Source organism: Apostichopus japonicus, chromosome 1 (genome assembly GCF_037975245.1).
Source record: "Apostichopus japonicus isolate 1M-3 chromosome 1, ASM3797524v1, whole genome shotgun sequence".
NCBI classification, from domain to species: domain Eukaryota; kingdom Metazoa; phylum Echinodermata; class Holothuroidea; order Aspidochirotida; family Stichopodidae; genus Apostichopus; species Apostichopus japonicus.
The window spans coordinates 15,848,736-15,875,100 of record NC_092561.1 but is presented as its reverse complement, the minus strand read 5'-3'; the positions used below and the strand labels follow the sequence as shown (position 1 = coordinate 15,875,100).

Here is a 26,365-nt window from a genome sequence, read left to right as displayed (position 1 = left end):
TAGCTAACAATGGATATTCCTTGATATGAATTCATTGATTGACCATGGTATACTGTACAGTAAAATTTTTATTCGCAACGTTGGACTTAAGATTATATGAGTACCAGTGTAGCTTGTGGGGTACAGAACTTTAATGTGATATAAACATACCTTAATGCATCTAAATGGCAGCCTAGAGTAGATGCCTTCATTGCTATGAGTAGCCAACAATATTTTTTACAGTGCTTTATATACAGGATAATGAAAATTAACTTGATACTGTACTCTGGTCATGTGGTATGAGTGTCGGGATACCTTGTGGGGTACAGACTGTGAAATTAAATTAAAATTTGTCTCTCAAGAACTTAACAAGAACTTAAACTTTCGACCTAGCAGACAATGGCAGTTCCTTGATATGAATTCATCTAATTGACAGCTGTAATCTGTTCAGGAAAATACTTTTTTACTCCCATTGTAGGACCTAAGATTATATGAGTTCAAGTGTAGCTTGTGGGGTACAGAACTTTAATGTAATATAAATATACCTTAATGCATCCTTGTTGCAGCCTAAAGTAGATGCCTTCATTGCTATTAGAAGCCAACAATAACTTTGACCCTGGCTTTATACTGGATAATGAAAATTCACCTATTGATGCTGTATTCTGGCCATGTGGTATGAGTGCCAGGATACCTTGTGGTGTACAGAAAGTGAAATAAAACTTCAATTTGGCTCAAAAGAACTAAATCCTTCTACCTAGCAAACAATTGAAATTTCTTGATATGAATTCATCTAATTGACAGTGGTAATCTGTACAGTAAATTTATTCTTTTCATTGTAGGACCTAAATATTATATGAGTACAAGTGTAGCTTGTGGGGTACAAAATTCAAATGTGATATAAGTATACCTTAATGCATCTAAGTTGCAGCCTAAAGTAGATGCCTTCGTTGCTATAAGATGCCAAACAATAACTTTGACCCAGGTTTTATACTGGAATATGAAAATTCACCTATCGATGCTGTATTCTGGTCATGTTGTATGAGTGCCAGGATACCTTGTGGGGTACAGAGAGTGAAATTAAATACAATTTTTCTCTAAAGAACTTAAATTTTCGACCCAGCAAACAATGGAAATTCCTTGATATGAATTCATCTAATTGATAGCGATAATCTGTACAGGAAAATACTTATTATTTGCATAATTATAGGACCTGAATATAATTTGAGAACCAGTGTATGGCTTGTGGGGTACAGAACTATAATGTGATATAAGTATACCTTAATGTATCTAATAGCACCCTAAAGTAGAAACCTTCATTTACCTTGTGGGATACAGACAGTGAGATTCCATTTGTTTCTCATGACCTTAACCTTCAACCTTGCAAACAATGCAAATATTACTTTGATAAATAAAGTATTAACTGGAGATGACTTCATGGGCCATTCCACGTTAGAGCCAAATTTGACAAAAAAAAATCGATCTCCTCCTCACTCGGACATGTAGCTTAAGTCAGAAAAATATTTACTTTATGCTTTGGCAATCTGCAGTTGTGTTATGACAATTGGTTTAGCTACTCTCATGCTGTATGAGATAGCATGCTTAAGTACACATCACGTAAGTTGCGCAGAGAAAAGAACAAAATTCTACTTCTTTGAAGAAACCAAGAAATCCTGTGGAGTGTTATGGAAAAAGGGCATGTGGAGGAATAAATTCAAGGCCAACTCTGATTGAAATATGTTATATGTAGGTTTTGGCAATGATACTACGTCATGCGTCTTGCATTGTAGAAAACAATCTAAGACCAAGTGATAGTTCACTGGAGGATGGAGGGCTTGGATACCATATTGGGGGAAATGAGCCCATTTGACAAACCTGATTGGCTTCTTCACTTTTCCGCAGCAAATCTGCCATATAATCAAAGGAAGGCTTCTGATAAATGTACAAGACCATAGTATCAACTGAAATTGTTGAATATCGAGATAGTGATAATTACACATAACAGAATGAATTGCGTATTAATTGCAACAAACCCTGCATCAAACAGCCAGATGCGTATTCCTACGTCAGGACACTACGGGAGAGAGAACAAGGAAATCTTCAAATAACAGTGACTAATGGCAATAATGCGACAGTTTGTTTCAGTATTGGATCATAGAAACGAAGTATGGTAAAATGTGGCCAAGACATACATACAAAGTATGCCAAACTGTAGCAGCTGGACGAAACAATTTGGGGGAATCCCGAAGTGACGTCAATTGTGACATCACTCAAAATTACCCCACAGCTGTGGCCTCGCTAACCATTTAGTATATACACCAGCAGAAAACCAGCACATTTAGGATCTCAAGACATTTATGGTTCGCTTATTATTACCTAATTTGACCAAAAGGTAGAAATTGAGGACAATCTTACCTAGGTTAGAGAGAACAAGGAAAACTTCATGTAGCCAACCGGAGACTAGTGGCAATAATGCAACAGTCTCTGCATGAGAGTCCCATGCTATGGACCACAAAATGCGCCTTAAATATGACATTTTGGCGGGGCATAATTTCCACCCATTAAATTTGGCAAATTAGATCGTTGGGAATGGTTGTGTTTGTAATGCGGAATATGAAATCGAATATCCAGAAAATAATTACCTCAGCCCATGCTCCCCCCTCCTCCACCGGTGAATATTTTTTATCCAACTGTTGAAAGTGATTTTCCCTCAACCGACCAGTGTTGGGGCCAAGGCCTCACTGCCTCCTTTATAATCACAATCCCCATTTATTGGGCCACTTCTAATAGGGCTCCTGGTATCAGTGGTTCCAGAATTCACGTTTGGAAAAGACCAAAATGAAGTGATAGTGATCAGGTACTGGTAGAGGGGCATAGGGGCAGGAACCGCCCCCCCCCCCAGAACTGTTTAAGAAATAATTTTCAGGGTTCCTACATGCAAACTGGTAATATGTTAAGTCCAAAATCAAAATTCTTTTTAAGTTATTTTGATTGCCCTCGGGAGGGCGGGGGTGGGGGGTATCTACCTGTGGTCCTGAAGAGGGGTCTCAGAGAAGGGGACAATCCTTCCCCCTTGGAAAGTTGCTGCATTTAAGAGAGTTTTGAATTTTCTATAAATTTGGTAGTTTTTTAGTATGCTAAGCCCCCTCGTGGCCCCCAGGATCCACCAGTATTAACAATTTCATCTGAAAGTAGCTATGGGAATAAATAGTGAGAGTTAATAACTAGAAATGTGCTTAAAAATTGCATGTAAAACAAGCCTATCAACAGTATCCACAGTGGTACTGGGGGTGATGAGTTCTTCACAACGATACTGCATTCTTCTTATTTCATGAATCCCCTGTTCTCATTTGTTTGCCCTGTACATGCCTACCAAGGAAGGACCAATCAGAGATCCTATAGAACTTATGGCATTCAAAAGCTTGAGCTGAAAGAGTCACAAAGTTACAATCAAATTTGTGGCTTAACTCAGTTTGTTGATATTGCACATATAGAAGGTAGCAATGTCCTCACATAAGGACACACAGCAATTAAAGCTGCCTTAGGGGAAGTAATTGACCCTTTCATGGTGGATTAGCTTTCTGCCAAGGTCTTTTATTAGTTGAAACACAAAGACTTCAGTCCTTTATTTCAGTAGGCAAGGGGATTCAAATTAACTACACATGGCCTACCTTGATTGGCAGAAGGGTGAGGGTGGGAGCAGGGAGCTGCTGTTAGAGTAGCAGCTCCCTGGTGGGAGGGTATCATGTTTTACTTTATTAGGTATTACTGTGTGGCAGTGGACAGTACTTGTGTCAGGGAGCTGCTACTAGCAGCTCCCTGCTTGTGTCAAACAACTTTTCTCTGGGAATTAATTTTACTGAACAGTATTATCTATCTACATGCCTATCGTATTTCAATTCAGGCTTACAATTGGTAATATCAAATTAAAGTCCAATTCACAGTTTGCTTATGAATTTCTGAAAACAAACTTCCGAAGTAGATTCAATGTTTGTTAACCTAAATTCACTCTGACCAGGTGGGTATATGGAGAAAAGCTGTCACAATCGAAAGAAATATTTCTGTTGCCCTTATGGCGGTATCGATTTACCCTAATATCACTGCGACTGCCTATTTTAGTAAGGTTCATTACACAAATGTAAACAAAATAGTCTTCAATGCAGTCCCATTCGTATCGAACACTATTTAAAATTCCACGGAGGAAACGTCTGAAATCACCTGCGTATTCATTGCAATGGAAGCAAATTACACAATTTGCAAGCTACATCGGTAAAACCGATAGAAAGATACCTTTCAAGAGAAGGAACAGCTTAAACATGAAAGTGATAGTAAAGGCCTAGGTTTATAACGGTCATAAACAACACAGAGAGATTTGATTGGCGGGTGATCTGTTTGGCGGGACTTGCATATATTGATCGAAGTTTGTAGAATCTACACCCTCCTTAAAAATTATGGCAGCATTTATTCAGTTCAGCATTTTTAACGACAGATAACTCAATAAAGCTAATGACTATTGATATGAAAAATGCACAGAAATGTGTTATTTTCACTGACATTTCAGTGCAATAAACTGGGATGGTCAAAGTTTAAATTTGGCAAACCCTGAATGGGACTGTGAAACAATTTATGGAAACATAGTAGCAATTGCTGCAGATTCTCAATATTCTATAATACAAAATCACTGAACGTTATTTATCATCAGTCTCATGTTGTGCTGTAAATGTAATTGTCTTCTTGAAAAGCTTTGTTCACTTCAGTCTTGTTATCATTTATGAGACATTAAATTCCTGCAAATGTTTCTCCATTACTAGTTTGGACAGTATTTCAGAATGGGAAAGTTATTACACCTAATTATGTCTTGAACTTAAGTATTGTGTTGCCAATTTTAAAGAAACGAGGTCTAATTTTCTAACCATACTAGAAGATATGTAAACAAGCTTCTTTTCTTCTAAGACGTATTTCTGTGTGACTGATCAATTTTCAAAAAATTTTATGTGTATATAGGCTAATGAACAAGTGGATCAGTTGCTCATTAAGTAATTGCATATATGCAAGAAAAGAGTTCGGGCATTTCCTCAGCAGACAAATGTTCTTTGTGGGATTGCACAGCCAGATGTGGGAATTGCAAACACTGCATTGCCCTGATGAATTATTTAGGAGTTAGGGGCAAAAAATATAAGCACACTTTTAAAAAATAGCCCATATGATGAAATGTTTCAATTTATACTGTCAGTCCACTTCGTTTTAACATTTTGTACACTAACTTGGTTGAAATATTACGAGGTTGAGCTTTGACACCGGTTGCATGATACAAATGCGTCAGCTATCCCAGAAAGCAATTTGAGGAATTCACAGATAATCCATGTGTACAGATTTCCTGTAGACATTTGTTTCAGTTGTTCATGTGATCTGATTGGGCAACTGAAGTCGAGCAGGTAAACATGTGTTTGAGTAACCATAGAAATGAAGTTACACATATTGTTCATGAAGACTGTGTTTGAGCCCGATTTGGGCCATTTGATCCCTAAAACCGTGTAAGAGTCATAGAAAAGAACAGATTTATCAACTCCAAATAGTAACTTCTTTTTGCTTCATCATAAATACATAGTACTAGTTTCAGAATAAAAGGTTCAGAAATGGAGCGGCTGCAAAATTGTTTTAGACTCAGAAAACCACACAGAAATAATAACAGTTAACTTTGTTACATTAAACACTTTTACAGTGTTGCAAACACAGTGTTGCAAAGTGAATCTTGAATTAGCATAAATAGCTTAGCAGCTCAACACATTTGAGAGATAGAAAGATGACAACAAAGCATTAAAGAAGTGGTAACTACTTTGCACACATGTTAAATATATTTCAATTATATATTCAATTATGTTCAATAAAAACCAAAATAACTGATAATAGCAAATACAAACAATTGATAACTAATAATAACCATAATAACAAATGTGAAAAACATTGTACTCTTTGTGTTACAGGGGAAAATGAAGCAAAATACAGCAATACCTGTGTTTTCTATAAGTGAAGCTGGCATTGCCAATGTAGGAAAATACTCTGGACTTTGTTATTTTGTACAAAAATAATGGAAAGCATATGCTTATGTTCAATGCCGAACTGTGTATTCTCCTATAATGCTCATTTCCCCCACCCCCCACCCCCACATCACCCATTATCAGACACGATTTTGATCTTTTCTGCCAAAAAATTGTAGCAGAAAGTGTACTCAGTGAATACCTAACTGTGTATTCTCGGATAATGCAAGTGAAGCTGGCATTGTCACTCTAGGAAACTACTTCGGACTTTGTTATTTTGTACAAAAATAATGGAAAGCATATATGCTTATGTTCAATACAGAACTGTGTATTTTCTATAATGCTCGTGTCCCCCACCCTCCTCCCCAAAGATAGTGGAATATGCTCAATGCAAAATTATAATCTCCAATAATGCCAATGCACAATGATGATGGAATGCATATAAGCTTAATGCATTACTGTATATTCTCCTATAATGATCGTGCCCCCACCTACGCACAATTAGATACACTTTTGGCCTTTTTTCCAAAAAAATTATATTCTCCAATAATGGTAGTGCAGCTGGCATTGTCACTCTAGAAAAATACTTTGGAATTTTGTCATTTTGTACAAAGATGGTGGAATATGCTCAATGCATAACTGTTTATTCTCCTATAATGATCGTGCCCCCACCTATGCACAATTAGATACACTTTTGGACTTTTTTTCCAAAAAAATTATATTCTCCAATAATGGTAGTGCAGCTGGCATTGTCACTCTAGAAAAATACTTTGGAATTTTGTCATTTTGTACAAAGATGGTGGAATATGCTCAATGCATAACTGTTTATTCTCCTATAATGCTCGTGCCCCCACCTACGCACAATTAGATACACTTTTGGACTTTTTTCCAAAAAAAATTATATTCTCCAATAATGGTAGTGCAGCTGGCATTGTCACTCTAGGAAAATACTTTGGAATTTTGTCATTTTGTACAAAGATGGTGAAATATGCTCAATGCATAACTGTTTATTCTCCTATAATGATCGTGCCCCCACCTACGCACAATTAGATACACTTTTGGACTTTTTTTCCAAAAAAAATTATATTCTCCAATAATGGTAGTGCAGCTGGCATTGTCACTCTAGGAAAATACTTTGGAATTTTGTCATTTTGTACAAAGATGGTGAAATATGCTCAATGCATAACTGTTTATTCTCCTATAATGCTCGTGCCCCCACCTACGCACAATTAGATACACTTTTGGACTTTTTTTCTGAATTAAAATTATATTCTCCATTATTGCCAGTGCAGCTGGAATTGCCACTCTAGGAAAATACTCTGGGACTTTGTCATTTGGTACAAAGATGGTGGAATATGCTCAATGCATAACTGTTTATTCTCCTATACTGATCGTGCCCCCACCTACGCACAATTAGATACACTTTTGGACTTTTTTTCCAAAAAAATTATATTCTCCAATAATGGTAGTGCAGCTGGCATTGTCACTCTAGGAAAATACTTTGGAATTTTGTCATTTTGTACAAAGATGGTGGAATATGCTCAATGCATTACTGTTTATTCTCCTATAATGCTCGTGCCCCTACCTACGCACAATTAGATACACTTTTGGACTTTTTTCTGAATTAAAATTATATTCTCCATTATTGCCAGTGCAATGGGTATTGCCACTCTAGGAAAATACTCTGGACTTTGTCATTTTGTACAAAGATGGTGGAATATGCTCAATGCATAACTGTTTATTCTCCTATAATGCTCGTGCCCCACCTACGCACAATTAGATACACTTTTGGACTTTTTTTCTGAATTAAAATTATATTCTCCATTATTGCCAGTGCAACTGGTATTGCCACTCTAGGAAAATACTCTGGGACTTTGTCATTTTGTACAAAGATGGTGAAATATGCTCAATGCATAACTGTTTATTCTCCTATAATGATCGTGCCCCCACCTACGCACAATTAGATACACTTTTGGACTTTTTTTCCAAAAAAAATTATATTCTCCAATAATGGTAGTGCAGCTGGCATTGTCACTCTAGGAAAATACTTTGGAATTTTGTCATTTTGTACAAAGATGGTGGAATATGCTCAATGCATAACTGTTTATTCTCCTATAATGCTCGTGCCCCTACCTACGCACAATTAGATACACTTTTGGACTTTTTTTCTGAATTAAAATTATATTCTCCATTATTGCCAGTGCAATGGGTATTGCCACTCTAGGAAAATACTCTGGACTTTGTCATTTTGTACAAAGATGGTGGAATATGCTCAATGCATAACTGTTTATTCTCCTATAATGATCGTGCCCCCACCTACGCACAATTAGATACACTTTTGGACTTTTTTTCCAAAAAAATTATATTCTCCAATAATGGTAGTGCAGCTGGCATTGTCACCCTAGGAAAATACTTTGGAATTTTGTCATTTTGTACAAAGATGGTGGAATATGCTCAATGCATAACTGTTTATTCTCCTATAATGCTCGTGCCCCACCTACGCACAATTAGATACACTTTTGGACTTTTTTTCTGAATTAAAATTATATTCTCCATTATTGCCAGTGCAGCTGGTATTGCCACTCTAGGAAAATACTCTGGGACTTTGTCATTTTGTACAAAGATGGTGAAATATGCTCAATGCATAACTGTTTATTCTCCTATAATGATCGTGCCCCCACCTACGCACAATTAGATACACTTTTGGACTTTTTTTCCAAAAAAAATTATATTCTCCAATAATGGTAGTGCAGCTGGCATTGTCACTCTAGGAATATACTTTGGAATTTTGTCATTTTGTACAAAGATGGTGGAATATGCTCAATGCATAACTGTTTATTCTCCTATAATGCTCGTGCCCCCACCTACGCACAATTAGATACACTTTTGGACTTTTTTTCTGAATTAAAATTATATTCTCCATTATTGCCAGTGCAGCTGGTATTGCCACTCTAGGAAAATACTCTGGACTTTGTCATTTTGTACAAAGATGGTGGAATATGCTCAATGCATAACTGTTTATTCTCCTATAATGCTCGTGCTCCCACCTACACACAATCAGATACACTTTTGGACTTTATTTCTGAAGAAAAAAAAATTTATAATATCCATTATTGCCAATGCACAATGATGATGGAATGCAAATAAGCTTAATGCATTACTGTATATTCTCCTATAATGATCGTGCCCCCACCTACGCACAATTAGATACACTTTTGGACTTTTTTTCCAAAAAAATTACATTCTCCAATAATGGTAGTGCAGCTGGCATTGTCACTCTAGGAAAATACTCTGGACTTTATCATTTGTACAAAGATGGTGGAATATGCTCAATGCATAACTGTATATTCTCCTATAATGCTCGTGCCCCCACCTACGCACAATTAGATACACTTTTGGACTTTTATTCTGAAAACAAAAAGTCATATTCTCCAATAATGGTAGTGCAGCTGGCATTGCCACTCTAGGAAAATACTTTGGAATTTTGTCATTTTGTACAAAGATGGTGGAATATGCTCAATGCATAACTGTTTATTCTCCTATAATGCTCGTGCCCCACCTACGAACAATTAGATACACTTTTGGACTTTTTTTCTGAATTAAAATTATATTCTCCATTATTGCCAGTGCAGCTGGTATTGCCACTCTAGGAAAATACTCTGGGACTTTGTCATTTTGTACACAGATGGTGGAATATGCTCAATGCATAACTGTTTATTCTCCTATAATGCTCGAGCCCCCACCCACACACAATCACATACACTTTTGGACTTTGTTTCTGAAAAAAACTATATTCTCCAATAATGGTAGTGCAGCTGGCATTGCCACTCTAGGAAAATACTCTGGACTTTATCATTTGTACAAAGATGGTGGAATATGCTCAATGCATAACTGTATATTCTCCTATAATGCTCGTGCCCCCACCTACGCACAATTAGATACACTTTTGGACTTTTATTCTGAAAACAAAAAGTCATATTCTCCAATAATGGTAGTGCAGCTGGCATTGCCACTCTAGGAAAATACTTTGGAATTTTGTCATTTTGTACAAAGATGGTGGAATATGCTCAATGCATAACTGTTTATTCTCCTATAATGATTGTGCCCCCACCCACACACAATCAGATACAATTTTGGATTTTTTTTCCAAAAAAATTATATTCTCCAATAATGGTAATGCAGCTGGCATTGTCACTCTAGAAAAATACTCTGGACTTTATCATTTGTACAAAGATGGTGGAATATGCTCAATGCATAACTGTATATTCTCCTATAATGCTCGTGCCCCCACCTACGCACAATTAGATACACTTTTGGACTTTTATTCTGAAAACAAAAAATCATATTCTCCAATAATGGTAGTGCAGCTGGCATTGCCACTCTAGGAAAATACTTTGGAATTTTGTCATTTTGTACAAAGATGGTGGAATATGCTCAATGCATAACTGTTTATTCTCCTATCATAAAGTTAGTGCCCCCACCTACACACAATCAGATACACTTTTGGACTTTATTTCTGAGAAAAAAAAAATTATAATCTCCAATAATGCCAATGCACAATGATGATGGAATGCATATGGAATGTATTACTGGATATTCTCCTATAATGATCGTGCCCCCACCCACACACAATCAGATACACTTTTGGACTTTGTTTCTGAAAAAATTATATTCTCCAATAATGCCAATGCAGCTAGCATTGCCACTCCAGGAAAATACTTTAGACTTTGTCATTTGTACAAAAATAATGGAAAGCGTATATGCTCTTGTTTATGTTAAATAGTTTAGTTTAGAGACCCAAAGATGAAGAAGCCTGACATTAGCTTATTTGAGGCCATATATACGTGTTAGATCGTGGACGAACACCGGCTTATTTCAAGCCTTCTCTTTACGATAAGTGTTCAAAGGATAACGAGGCAGGTGTGTGATTTTGCTCCCATTCCTGCTACCGGGACCGCCATTTAATGTCCCCGTCCTACGGACTACAGTGTATACCCCAGCATCTGACCACTGTCTCAAATACTGAGGTAGGCAAAGGCACCCCATTTGACATCAATGCAGTGCAGCCATGACAAACAAAGTTGTTTCAAAACCAAATGCACAACTGTGTATTGTTCTATATAATGCTCATGACCCCCCCCCCCACTCCCCACAACCTGCTATCAGATACAATTCTGGCCATTTTTTCCCTGCAAAAACAAAAGTGCAGCAGAAAGTGTACTCAGTGAATACCTAACTGTGTATTCTCTAATGATTTATCAATCTATCAGACACACTTCTGGACTTTTTTTCTGAACAAAAAATTGTAGCAGAAAGTGTACTCAGAATATGCACTCAGTATTCTCTAATAATGCCAGTGCAGCTGGCATTGCCACTTTATGAAAATATGCTGGACTTTTGTCATTTTGTAAAAAGATGGTGGAATGTGTATATGCCTAATGCATTAAACTGTATATTCTCCTATAATGCTTGTGTTTTCTATAAGTGAAGCTGGCATAGCCAGTCTAGGTACATACTTCAGATTAGACACACTTTTGGACTTTTTTTCTGCAGCAAAAAATGGAACAGAAAGTGTACTCAGTAAAAAACCTTACTGTGTATTCTATAATAATGCCAGAGAAGCTGGCATTGCCAATCTAGGAAATTACTCTGGACTTTGTCATTTTGTACAAATATGGTGGAATGTGTATATGCTTAATGCATAACTGTATATTCTCTGTACTCAGTATTCTCTAATAATGCCAGTGCAGCTGGCATTGCCACTTTATGAAAATACGCTGGACTTTTGTCATTTTGTAATAATGCTTGTCCCCAATTTTGTATAATACTTGTCCCCAATGTCCCCGCCCCCCCCCCTCCACAAACTCTCAGACACAATTCTGGACTATTTTCTCAACAGAAAAAATGTAGCAGAAAGATAGCAGATATTGTACTCAAAAAGTGTACTCAGTATTCTCTAATAAACCATTGCCACTCTAGGAAAATACTTATACTTTGGCATCTACACAAAGCCAAAAAATTAAAAAATGTCGCGTCTAAATGCTTGGCAGTTTTAATGATGACGAAATGTTTCTAATGCAATCCTTAATGTTTTTCCAGGTCCTTCCTGAAAAATTGGCTGGATAATTTTCCATGCATACTAAAATCTTATCCTTTCCAGGAAGGGTCCCTCTCTTGATGTATTTCTTGAAGTGTTTAGTTAAAATATCCTTGTCTTCTTCTGGCCACTTTCTTGGAATGCCTTTTAAAGAGAGAAATGCAAAAATACAGGAAAACTAAGTCACTTCATTTATCAATATAATTGTTATTTTCAAAATTAGACAGTGACTCAAGGTCGAAAATTTTTGTGGCATTGCAAAAAACATAAATGGATAACTTCTATCAGTCATGCAACATACCAAAATAAATTCCTTGACTCTTTGAGATATTAATATTTTCATACTGTATACTCATCAATTTCAGAAGGTGGAATTCATAGTTTATGACACATTCCTGTCAGAAACAACACATGAAGTGGCTAGGACGCATATGATAGACTATTCTCTTATCAAAGGACAAGATAACAATTTAAACTTAACAAGGACATGTCTTAGTAAGTATGCAGTATCTATATAATACTTGAAGACAAGAAATATATCAATATTTAGGTAATAGAAGTTTGCAACTTTCTGCATCCTTTTGTATGATTTTCACAACCTCATTGACCTCACAATGCCATAACGTCATACAAAAGAAGAAGTCTAACTTCAAATGGTGAAATTAAAGGAAAAAAGTTAGAACTTTCAACATTGTCTCAAAGAAATTTTCTGAAAAAGAATTGCTGAATATCTTAGTTTGCTTTTTTGTGATTGATACATGTAGAAAACTTGATGGACATGTCACAAGGGTGGAAAATGGCGACAAAATGCAAAAAGCTGCTTAAAGTTTGCTACAAAGGAGCTAACCACTCTTCAAAAAGCAGGACATATATAGAAAAATAAATGTACTTAAAATAAGTTTGTTTCAATCGACTATCACCAACCATAGCAAATTTTATGCCTCAAGTTTAAGTATTTTGTTATGAAACTAGGCTTTGCTAGTGCTTCTCAATTTGTGTTTCCAAGATGAGCATTTGGAAAGTTAGTTAGTTATTCTCATTTTTTCTCCATCACCAGGTGAGAAAGAAATCCATAAACATACAAAGTACGCAGACAGTCCATCTGTCTACTCAGTAGCCTTCATCACTCAATATACATCAAAGCCACAACTAACATTTCTTACCGGAAGTGTTTTTTGGTTTCCTTTCTGTTTTTGAGGTACTTGGCTGAGCATCCTTAGCTCTATAACACATCTGTTCAGAATGTTCAGGAATTTCTGTAAAACAGAAATAAAATTATGCATTACATTTACAGCAGCACACATAAAACTAATACACATCAAAACTTTGATTCATTCAATGAAGTAGGTCTTTAGATCAAAGCCACAACAAGTGACATTTCTCACCTGAAGACATTTTATCCATCTTTTCATTCTGCTCAATTGTTTCACCTTCCTCCTCCAAGACCTGAGTAAGTTCTGTAGAGGAAAAAGTTTTTTCTATGAAATTAGCTCAGCAACCTACATAACACTCAGAAAGTAACATGATTTCTCATAAAATGTAAGGATTGTTTTATACAAGATTTGGAAGACCCTAACTAATGTTATAAGAGTTGTTAAGTATGTCATACTTAGTAGACTAATTGGTTCACTGCCCTCATTCTTTAAAATTTACCCAGCTTTCATATTAGCAAACTTTGAATCCAGTAGTACATCAACAGTAATTGATCCAAACATAAATGTTAGGCAAACTTAAGATGCACTTATGAACATGCTTTTTTTTTTTATATAAATTTTCCACACAAACAACAAATTCAACCCGCAGCTACCATCTATATTGCAGTTTAGTGACTTGAATCTAGAGAATGAAGGATATGTCTTTAAAAACTAATGACCCAAGGTACAGACTAGTATCAGAAATACATTCTTAAATAGGTGGTGTCATCTTCAAAGATCTGTAGTACAAAATGCCCCAGCATTGTCAGCAGACTTTGCATGATGTCACTTTTATTTCATTTTTTGTTTTGGTGCGTTTCATCTGCGAGTCAAAATCTACACATATACGATAGTTGTGCAGTAGTTCTGCTCTCCTACGTGCGGTGATTTATTTATACAGCACAGCCATCTCATTGCAGTTTTAACTTCTGTAAACATACCTATTTCGTCCAACGAGATCTCGTCTAAGGTCCTCCCAACAAAATTTGAAGACTTGCCCGAGTCGACTGCCATGAGTAGTTTTGCTACTTTTGCCTTTTCTAGGGTGCTGCTTGGAAGCCTATAATGTTGATGGTGAACAGCCATAGAATGGCCCAAGTGCTCAGCAAGCCATTGAGCTTGGTGCTCCCCCAGGGCAAACACTTGTACCTCACTTCAAAGCCTTCCTTATCGCACTTTAGTTCAACATGATGGAAGCAGTCCTGTTGTGGGGTGATCCTTTTATGAAACTACACAAAAAGAGATAACATCACAAAACATATAACATCAAGAAAACACATGCAGTGACTTTGAAAGCAGTTAAAAGCAGAAGCAAAATGATGTTTTAGACATCCTAACCTGAAATAAACCTATACATACGTCACCCGATACTGGCTCCATGTAGTTCCAAGTAGCTAGCTCATCTTTTAAGTGAGAAGTACTGAAATAATGTAAGAAATGCCACTTCAACTAAAATTACAGAAATGTCCAATGGGCATTTCCATGAAAAAGTGGACATGGGCTCAAAATATAAAATCTGCAATCACATTTTGTCATTGGTTAAACGTTGTTGCAAACATATCCAAGTTTGTGGAATCAATATGATACCTTCCTAAATATTGATTGAATTTTAGAAATTTGCATATGAAGTGAAAGGATGCTGTAATGCAAATTTTGTGCACAAATTATTAACAGATTTGTTTTTGTTCTCCTAAGAAATTAAATGGTAATACTCAACTGATTTGTACATTTATTGCTTACATAGTGCACTAACTTCAGATATCACTACCAACCTTTTGAATATATAATCAAAAATAATATATTTTTTGCTTTATTCAAACCTCTATGTACTGTAGCTGATGTAACATGAGTTATTGAAATTATTATTTTTTCCCCATACATCAAATATGACACTATTAAAAATCTCATAATTGGATTTTGGTTTCTACTCATCATCTCAAATGTGAAACAAGTAAAGAAATGTTGTGCACCCCACTATGTTTAAGTCGGGTAGGTGATGCAAATGGTAACGTGAGTTACCATGTTACGTAAGTTATCATACAGTATTATCATGCTTATAATGTCAGTGTAGTAGACAATTATGGAATAACAATTAGTTAAAAACCACTTGCGATTATTACTATTTTTTAGTTATCCCGTCTATAATCCATTAATAACATCTGGTAAATGTCAGTCTTTCCATTTATGAAATAAATGAATGAAAAAATAATAATTGTAAAAATTCTTTCAATTTCTTCCACATGGTAGCCTAACACCTCACTAAGTCAATCGGGTAATCTAGCCTAACCATCTGTTTATTTGCTGAAATTGTGACACAGTTATAAGATATCTATGGAATACTTATATTATTGCTATTATCTTTGACCACATGGTAGCCTAACACCACACTAAGTCAATGGGAAAATCTTGCATAACCATCGGTATGCAAAAAAAAATGTCACACTTTGCATAGGATTCGGGTAATAAGTTAGGAACCGGGTAGTATCACGACGGGTGGGTACCCGGATACCCCTTGCAAACACTAGTTAATGTGTGTGTAAATGTCTTACAATTTAACCCTTTCGTATGCTAAAAGGAATTTTGATTTTGGTACATTAAGCTAGGCCAGATATAAGAAACGGGGGCTGCTAATGCTGTTAGACAGTGTTAGACATAGTAACCCATAACCATATAGATACATCCAACATGAAATATTCCTCAATACTATCACAGGGCCTATTTAACCTCGCCACTTACAATTTAACAAACTTTATCATTGATGTCAATTGTTTTGGCCATTTCCTCCACTGTTCATTGGCTCTACTGTTGAATGATATGGAGCACTGCAGTGATTCCTACATAATATGAAACTGCAAATAAGTTAATAACAGTTACACCGTGTTACAAAGTGAACACAAGAAGTAATTTTATTAAAGCTTGAAACTGTTACATAAAAATTAGTAAGATTGAATTGTGTCAGCAACTTATTTTTTATTAACTGTTATGCGTGGACAAATTGTAACGTGAGTTACCGTGTCTTGCATCATTTTTATGCAACTGGACAATGATATAGGAATTTTTTGGCAACCTATATGTTTACTATAGTAGGTAAGGTATAACTACCAAATTTCACTTGTCTTAGAGTTCACTTAGTATGAGGACACTTTTTAAGTAAAATTTGTTTACCAGTTTTGGCGCTTTTAGATATGTACGTGAGTTACCGACTCAATTTTCCCTATACAATCTACATGAAGCAAATTTTTGATTTTTTTTTTTTTTTTTTTACTTAGGTATGCCGTCAGCATTGTGGTAACTACTATAGAAGAAGTAATGTTGTGTTAGTAAAATATATGGTACAAAGAGAAGACGAAAAACATCAAAAATTAATGTGAGTTACCGTGGAAATGCAAAACTTGACAAAAAATGTTAGTTTATGACTAACTCAAAAAACAAGTAAGATAAAACAACAAGAGCAGCAATATCTCAAAGACAACGGTACTTAGCCGTGTGTTAAAGGTTAATAACCACTGTGGTTTCTCAAGTTCTGTAATAGTAATATGCATGATACCAAGTTTAATATAACCATCATGTAATGTACCTGTTAAAATCTAACTTAAATTTGCAGTTCTACAATTTGCATATTAACACATTTGACCCTGTGACCCTGTTAATAAATATGATATACAAGGAACCAAACCATTTAAGGTCTGATACAATGCTACCAGTGAAATAAACTTCTCTTCTTTAGACTGTACTGAGAGTTTCACATTTTAATCAGATAACTTGACTATCTATAAAGCAGACTGTATGTGCTAATACCATGGAAGCGCTACAGTAATACAATGTACCTGGCAGTTAACAAACCTTTGAAGTCAAAACTAAAAGAAACCCCCCCCCAACATGACCCCCCAAAAAAGTAAATGGTTTATTCATAAAGTGCCCATTTGTTGTGAATAAAATGAGACTAATGGTCTAACCAGGGAGTTGTCCATAACAACTCCCTGGACAGAGCATGAATTTTCTCTATGCAGACTCTTTCCAAATGCATAAGCTTTATCACTGTGCAAATGGGTTACAGTACATGCTTGTAGTGATACCATATGCATTCCTCCTCTCTAGTGACTGTTCCCAGTAGCAAGACATATGATCCCATCCAGCTCTCACATAGGCCTATGGTCTTCTTGTAATGACTATACACAGTGAATTCATGAGAGTTCAATCTGGCTGTAAGGCATGTTTATAAATGAAATCTGATACATTCCTTTCGAAGTTGCAAAGAAAACAAGTGCACTATTTCAATGGTTTCTTCCTTATAAGATGGGAGTATACTGTTGTCTACATAATAACTACCAAATGGGAAAATTTCCTGTTCATCCTAGAATTGCCTTTCCCATGGATAGTTTGAATGCACCAAGTAACTTCACTGACACAAACTACTTGTAAGGCCTGTAATGATAAATATTTTCTGTAAGTTAAGTCCAATTATGCATTTTATTGTAAAATAACCTCACAAGGAAACCAAATTGTCTTTTATTTCTTTGCAATGTCACACCTTCACATTGATGAAATTTTGAAATAACAATTAAACCCAAATAGGCCAAAAGCCTGTCCCATATGATTTCACCCCATTTAGCCCAGAAGGTTTGACCCCTTAAAGTTACTTAGACCATCTAGGCCATTCACAAAAAAATTGTCAGCTCAACCCCAGTGGTCGGGTTCGGACCCCAGACCCCCTGAAAAAGACCCCCCGGGCGGGTTAATTTCACCCCATCTAGCCCATGGACCAAACTTTGTCAGAAGGAAGTAGTATGGTTGTACATTACAAAAAAGGCAAAACTGACAAAATTCCTGGTCGGGAAGGGGTTGTCAGACCCCCCACTAAGTCACCCCCAGTCGGGTTGATTTCACCCCATCTAGCCCATGGACCAAACTTTGGCAAAAGGAAGTAGCATGGTAGTATGTTACAAAAATGGAAAAACTGACAAACTTGTTGGTCGGGAAGGTGATGTCAGACCCCCACAAAGTTTACCCTGACCCACCCCCCAAAAGGCGGGTTGATTTCACCCCATCTAGCCCATGGACCAAACTTTGTCAGAAGGAAGTAGTATGGCTGTACATTACAAAAAAGGCAAAACTGACAAAATTCCTGGTTGGGAAGGGGTTGTCAGACCCCCCACTAAGTCACCCCCAGTCGGGTTAATTTCACCCTATCTAGCCCATGGACCAAACTTTGTCAGAAGGAAGTAGTATGGCTGTACATTACAAAAAAGGCAAAACTGACAAAATTCCTGGTCGGGAAGGGGTTGTCAGACCCCCCACTAGGTCACCCCAGTCGGGTTGATTTCACCCCATCTAGCCCATGGACCAAACTTTGGCAAAACCAAACTTTGGCAAAAGTTAGTAGTATGGATGTACATTACAAAAAGTAAAACTGACAAAATTCCCAGTCGGGGAGGTGTTGTCAGACCCCAACAAATGTCACCCTCACCCACTCCAAAAGGCGGGTTGATTTCACCCCATCTTAGCCCACAGACTTAACTTTGTCGAAAGGAATTAGTATGTCTGTACATTAAAATAAAGGAAAATCTGACAAAATTGCTGGTCGGGAAGGGGTTTTCGGACCCCCCAAAAGGTGCCCCCACCCAGCCAATTCAATTCACGCAATCTAATCATAGACCAGAATTTTGTTTAAAGAAAGTATTCAAGACATTGTATTATAAAACATGGAAAAACTTACCAAATGGTCTGAAAGCAAAGATGTACCCATTCTGGTCACATGGGCCACTTTTGTATTTGTGTAACATAATATATACCGTAAAAGCAAGAAATGGATACATGTAGAACCAGGAACAAATGTTAAATATGAAAAGTTTTTACACTTGTAAAGCAGATTCCTTTGCATGAAAAATGTAGAAAATAACAACATGCTTTCAACAGGACCAGCCCCAGTTCATGTTGGTAGAATAAGTTTGCTTGTTCAACATGGTTGTTTGGACTGGAAATTACCATACTTGTGTCTTCAATATGACAAACAGTCATGGAAAACTATAATAATTATTATTTAACAAGATAATTTAATTTAGGAAATACCATCCACAAAAGAGGAAATAGTTACAGCTAGAACCCCACCAAACATTGCATTTGAACAAACATGGCGAATGTGGCCTCACTCAGTTTTAAGGCCCTTCTGTTATTGGGCACAATGCGATTTAAAGGTTTTAAAATACAAATGGTTATTCTTAAAAGTCTATGTCTTTTTGATTAGTTCCTATGATACAGTACGTCTCTGTCATTGTTCACCATCAGGTCACTTGCATAATTCTGTTGTGTCCATCTTATCAATCCACCTCTTCTGCAAATATTTTAAGTAAAGTGTGATTTGTAAACAAATTGCTAAGGTAAAGCTTACCAGTTACAGGATTTTCGACAGATAAACCGCAGATATGAAGCCCCGATCAAGATTGATTTGCCAAATTTGGGTTCAAAATGTGAAAATTATTAGATATAAAAATAAAGGGAAATCCAGATATCTGATTTTTCTGACAAGTAGTGTCTGCACGATTTGAATAATGCACTTATTTTCCAGCATTCTTGTCTGGAACACAACTTTTTTGGGGTGGTCTGAAAGGGGAAGGGTACACCCGCCACAACACCCACTAAATCAGACACTAAATACAGATCAAATAGTTGAAATATGCTCTTGGTTTTTTTTTTTTTTTTTTTTTTTGGGGGGGGTGGAATACTGCCTTTTCACCTATGATGTAAATCAAATTAAACTTCCAGATTTTGTAAATATTCCTTGATTTCAACCAAATAATCTTTATACTGGCATATGTTACCAATTGTAGGTTTAAAAAGAAACAATATGAGTACTTAATTATTGGTTGCAATAGTACAATGTGAGCTACTATAGAAATCTAACCCATAGGATACATATATATTTAAGGAAATGCCAAAAATGAAATGAAAACAATTGCACAAGGAAAGTATGCATTCGTAACACAAAAACAGCTGAAGCAGGGGAGGGGGGGGGGGCAGCTTCAATAATATAATTGAGTGGTCAAGCCTCCCCCCCCCAAATAAACTTCTTTGATTAACCAATTATATACCTGTCATATCTATAACTATTTGAAAAGGCTTCAGAAATTAGAAGAATGTTCCAATAACGATATCTAATATGCCAAAGGGTCCCCAATATTTTTTTGTTCCACCTCTGCTGTAACACCATATATTATGGGACCAAGCAGATAACTGGGTTGCAGGCCATTAACTATAGCAGGTCTTATTTTTTACATGAATAAAACATGGGAATAGAGCAATTTGGTGAAAGTGGAGGACCAACTATGGTCACATAACAGGATGTGGGCAAGGTTGTACAGTAATACAGACATAAGACAAAGAGGGTCAATGTATTGTCTTATGAATTAAAACATTTCCAGCAAAAGGCAGGAGAAACTCCTCCCACAAGATTCTCATCTATATCAGTATGTTTATTAGGCCAGGGATGCCTACCCATAATTTTTACTTAGGTGCTATAGTAAAAAAAAATCAAAATGTTTTAAACTGACCAAAAACAGGAGCATCATTGTGTTTCAGTCACTTCCTTGCCTAGCAACTTTGGACTGCTTGTCACCAAAAAAGATGAAGCAATTAAGAAAGGCAAGCCATAATGGACATTGAAGGCTCTTTTGAATTACATAGAATATCTCCTCTCATAAATATAATCATTAAATATTTATTTTTGTAATAATTATGTTTATATTTTTATCATCTCAGTTCATGGGTAAAAGACACTGGGTAGGGGCTCTTTGTAGGGGTCTGACAACCCCTTCCGAACAGCAATTTTGTCAGATATTCCTTTTTTTTAACGTACAGACATACTACCTTCTTTTGACAAAATTTGGTCTATGGGCTAGAAGGGGTGAAATCAACTCGCCTTTTGGGGTTGGGTGAGGGTGACCTTTGTGGGGGTCTGACAACACCTTCCCGACTAGGAATTTTGCCAGTTTTACACTTTTTGTAATGTACATCAATACTACTTCCTTTTGACAAAGTTTGGTCCATGGGCTAGATGGGATGAAATCAACCCTACTGGGGGTGACTTAGTGGGGGGTCTGACAACCCCTTCCCGACCAGGAATTTTGTCAGTTTTACACTTTTTGTAATGTACATCCATACTACTACCTTTTGACAAAGTTTGGTATTGCAAAAGTTTGGTCCATGGGCTAGATGGGGTGAAATCAACCCGACTGGGGTGACCTAGTGGGGGGTCTGACAACCCTTTCCCGACCAGGAATTTTGTCAGTTTTGCCTTTTTTGTAATGTACAGCCATACTACTTCCTTCTGACAAAGTTTGGTCCATGGGCTAGATGGGGTGAAATCAACCCGACTGGGGGTGACTTAGTGGGGGGTCTGACAACCCATTCCCAACCAGGAAATTTGTCAGTTTTGCCTTTTTTGTAATGTACATCCATACTACTACCTTTTGACAAAGTTTGGTATTGCAAAAGTTTGGTCCATGGGCTAGATCGGGTGAAATCAACCCGACTGGGGTGACCTAGTGGGGGGTCTGACAACCCTTTCCCGACCAGGAATTTTGTCAGTTTTGCCTTTTTTGTAATGTACAGCCATACTACTTCCTTCTGACAAAGTTTGGTCCATGGGCTAGATCGGGTGAAATCAACCCGACTGGGGGTGACTTAGTGGGGGGTCTGACAACCCCTTCCCAACCAGGAAATTTGTCAGTTTTGCCTTTTTTGTAATGTACAGCCATACTACTTCCTTCTGACAAAGTTTGGTCCATGGGCTAGATGGGGTGAAATTACCCTGTCCGGGGGGTTATTTTTCAGGGGGTCTGGGGTCCGAACCCGACCACTGGGGTTGAGCTGACAATTTTTTTGTGAATGACCTAGATGGTCTAAGTAACTTTAAGGGGTCAAACCTTCTGGGCTAAATGGGGTGAAATCATATGGGACAGGCTCCCAGACTAAAACTATCCAAGCATGTTTCTCTGTGTATACAAGCTGAGTGTCTACCTCATTGAAAGATGGATTCCAGCTATGTGGGCATGTACTGTACTGTGCTTCTCTGTGCTGTGAAGGGGGGGGAGGGGGAAGGGAGGGGGAAACAGAATTTTTGATTGTCACAAGGCAAAACCTTTCACTAAAAGGGTGGTATATCCATGGGCATCCGCAGAAAGTTTGCATGGCAGGGGCAAACACATTTCCAAGGTTAAATAAAAAATGTTTTGACTTATGCTGGCGACATAATGTCATTATCACATTGAGTGTCAAAGGCACAAAGCCCTTGATTTTATAAATTAGATTGCTTCTGTGGCAATTTCCAATGCCAAAATCTTTGTGTTCCAGGATATTTTTAAGTAAACAATATGCCTTTGATTAAAGTTAAATATCAGATCACAACATTTGTGGTACCTTTTGTTTGATTTTGTGGGGGAAGGGGGAGGGGGAGGGGGAATTCCCAAGATGCATTTCCCAAAATGCATTTACCAATATTCAAATGATTAGCAATAAGTGGGAAAAATCAGCCCTTGATAAACTATATTGTTAGAACTAGGTGAGCATAAAATGTGTAATTGTCATAATCCCAAAATGTCTGCCTTGTTCCAGGCGGAATACCAATTAAGCCTAATTTTAATTATATCTTTTCAAATAAATGAAAAGGCATGTATACAAATAAGGGTCAAGAGACCCGGCAGAAGCTCTCATAAAAGGTTAAGTCTATATAGATGATGCTAGGGGCTCAGCGGGCCGTGGACCCTACTGATGCATTTTTCATATATAGTCAAGCGGGGTAAAAAAACAATTTACCTAAAGTTTGCTCTAAAAATTGATGAGTTAGAGGTACTGTTTCGGTTCTAATGTTCAAGTGTGTGGAGTAGGATTCTCTTAAAGAGAATCTAACAAAAATTCTCCGCTTCCTGTATAGTCATGGTTTATTTGGTTTTAATTCCATCATTGCAACTTACACTTATCTAGCGTCATACTTTCATTGTGTCACATTTTGTACTTCTCATTCGACTGCCAAGTATTGCTGACGAAGGTCCCAGGGGGACCGAAAATTCCGATATATTTTCTAAAACTTACTCCTTATTTGTCAATTATGAGTCATATCTTATTTCTCTGGTTTTCTCTAATAATATTTTCTTTTGGAGTAAATGTGGATTTTCGTTATATATTATATATATATATATATATATATATATATAACTTTCGGGCAAAACAATTTTTGCCCCCCCCCCCAAACTGAAATGGTCCTGTACGCCTATGCAATAAAGGCAACATTTAAAGCAACTGTACTACTACATTGATCACCCTACAGTAAGTAGAGTGCTATAATTGGGGACTATACAGACTACCTTTAAGTAGCCTGGTAAATCACAACCATTTACTAGTTCAAGTTCCATTGTTACAGGTTCATCTGGCTCCTATGGATAGGTACATTGATTGCCTGTCCTAAACTATTCAGGCATAACAAAGAACCCACTGTTAGCCCTACTGAATTTAGTGTGGCTCACAGACAACTAATCTGCTAAGCTTCTTAAGTTCTGGCTAACTTTCTGTCAACAATAAAACTAAAGTGAGAGCCTATATTTAAGGAGATAAACTAACTAGTACTGCATGTTAGCAAGTGTTTAGTGTATAATTTGTTAAGTAGTGTACAGTGCTAGATTTTACTGTAGATAAATTCAAAGCAAACAATCGTGTATTATGGTGCCTAAAATATTTGGAAGAATTAAGACGTGAAATAATTTGAAAATATTTGTCGAAATGTTTTACTTTTCCCAACTTATATCACTGAAAACAGATCCATATACCTATTACAAAGAAATGATAGGCTTACTTTAGTGTTCATTTGGGATGCACAGAATCTTCTCAGAACCCAATCTTCTAAATTCTTAATGTTATGCTGTATTGGCCCCAAATATGCCAGATATTCAAATATGGTCACATTTGATCAAAATTCTTAAACTGTTTTATTACCACCTTGGAGGAAATGTACCTCACTGGGACATTCAGTCTTCTTATGTGTTCATTTCAAATATCTGAGAACAATTTGGCAAGTAAAGACCTCCAGGAATGTACTCTTTGGAAACTTCTAGCAATTATAGAGTGCTTTACTTTGGGGCCTATACAGACTTTTCAGTTCCTTGCTATTACTTTCTGTTAACTACAGTACATATATGACTTAAGTGGAATCAGAGGCCTATTTTTAAAGAGATTAACTGGTACTGCATGGTAGCAATTGTATATAGTGATTAATTTTTAAAAGAGTGTAGTGAACCTGTGCAGAGCTAGAAAAACATAGATAAATTCATAGCATGTTCATTTTATCCTCATTAACGGTGACATCCCTATGTTCCAACGTCTCTATGTTCCGATGTCTCTATGTTCCAACAATTTGTTTGGACTCTTAATTTTTTTTGACCAAAATTTTTTCTGACCCAATTTTTTGGGGGAGACTCAATCTTTTTGGTCCCCCATTTTTAGGACCAAATTTTTGGGTGGACTTAATTTTTTGGGCCCCAAATTTTTGGGGACCCAATTTTTTTGGGGGGACTCAATTTTTTTGGACCAACATTTTTTCTGACCTACCTTTTTTTGGGGGACACAATTTTTTGGACGCACCACAATTTTTTTCATGAAAAAGAAGGGCCCAAAGTTTGTTATGAGTTTGTTTTGGTCCGAAAAAAGTTGGTCCGAAAACATGTTGGTCAAAAATTTGGGTCCAAAAAAATTTAAGTCCTAAAAAATTTGGGTAAAAAAAATTGAGTCCAAAAAAATTGTCGGAACATAGAGACTTCGGAACATAGAGATGTCAGAACATAGAGATGTCAGAACATAGAGATGTCAGAACATAGAGATGTACTGTAACCTCATTAACAGTACTAATATAAATGGATGCAGATCCTTATATATACCTTTGGTGAAGAACTGATAGGCTTACTATAGTGCTGATGTGGAATGTGCAGATATAACATTATTGTTACAATTAATTAATTATATCTGAGTACTTGCATTTCATTTAGTGGACTGCTGAGTCCAAGGCCCCCCGAGTCCCAGTCCAGCAAAAGTGGACCCGAGTCAGGACTCAGGTCCAGACTACAGCTTTGATATTTAGAGCATGGAGAATGGGGGTACCAGGGAATAATTTAGTGCTCAAATTTTGCGTAGCAGTTCTGAGGTTTTTCATTTCTTTAGCTTAAAATCGTTGAAAACACTAGGGTTATGCATGCAAAAAACTGCTACACAATTTTTCCATTGGTGTAGGAATTTGACCAGATTGTGTAGCAAAATGAGAAGGGATACTGGATAAATTATTTGCTGGGTATAGTGCAGACGAAGAAAATACTAAAGTTGGGCTTTCCTGCAAGAGGTCCCGTGCTAATGACAGCTGGTGGGGTTTGGAAACAACCAGTTACCATGCACCACAAACTCAGATATTAACAAAAGGGACCATCATCAGGGCCCCCCAGTCCCCTACATGGCCCCCAGTCAGCTCATTTGGCCCCACCCCTAATAAAGGTCCCTATTTCGGCATTTAAAAGAAAATTTAAAAGATAACACAAACCTAAGAATTAATTTACACATGACATCTTATGGCATTTATAAGCTATGTCTACCATCAGAATGCCATAGCAAACTTTAATATTTCGTTGTTGCCATAACAATGACTAAACCTCATCGACCTCCAGATCGGTATGATACTATGACACTCCAGTGCCACCTTCAGTTTCGCAACAAAAAAATTACTAGGCCGCCTAGCATGCTTTTACTACTACTATAAAAATGCGAGTATTGTAAGTTGATGTTTTTTTTAACAATTGAGTCGGCATTTTCAAATAAACAAGTACTACTGGCCTGGGAAATAACATATACATATTGCACCAAAATACAAGGAGGTTTCTAAAATCCAAAAAATTCTCAATAGACACCCCTCCCCACACACAACCATAGTGTACTAGTAAATAACATTTTCAAAATGGGGTGCTAAAGGGGAATCCCTCCCCTTATACTCCTCCCCACGTTTCCTACACCTAACCAGTACTGTCTTATAACCT

At 36.8% G+C, this 26,365-nt stretch overlaps 1 protein-coding gene across 4 annotated transcripts in view; it reads right to left on the bottom strand.

The window, feature by feature from the left end:
* Positions 1–9,111: 9,111 nt before the first annotated feature.
* The window catches only part of LOC139968955 (uncharacterized), a 42,210-nt gene continuing 24,956 nt past the window's right edge, over positions 9,112–26,365 (bottom strand). The window contains exons 2-6 of one of the 4 annotated variants that reach the window (XR_011793599.1): positions 14,246–14,533; positions 13,497–13,568; positions 13,275–13,367; positions 9,490–12,255; positions 9,112–9,303 (exon numbers count right to left, since the gene is read on the bottom strand). Coding sequence is in view for 1 of the 4 variants with exons in the window: in XM_071973599.1 (XP_071829700.1) it covers positions 12,050–12,255; positions 13,275–13,367; positions 13,497–13,568; positions 14,246–14,390 (516 nt within the window). In the remaining 3 variants the exon portion in view is untranslated. The other 3 variants (XR_011793600.1, XR_011793603.1, XM_071973599.1) reach the window with 3 other exon arrangements.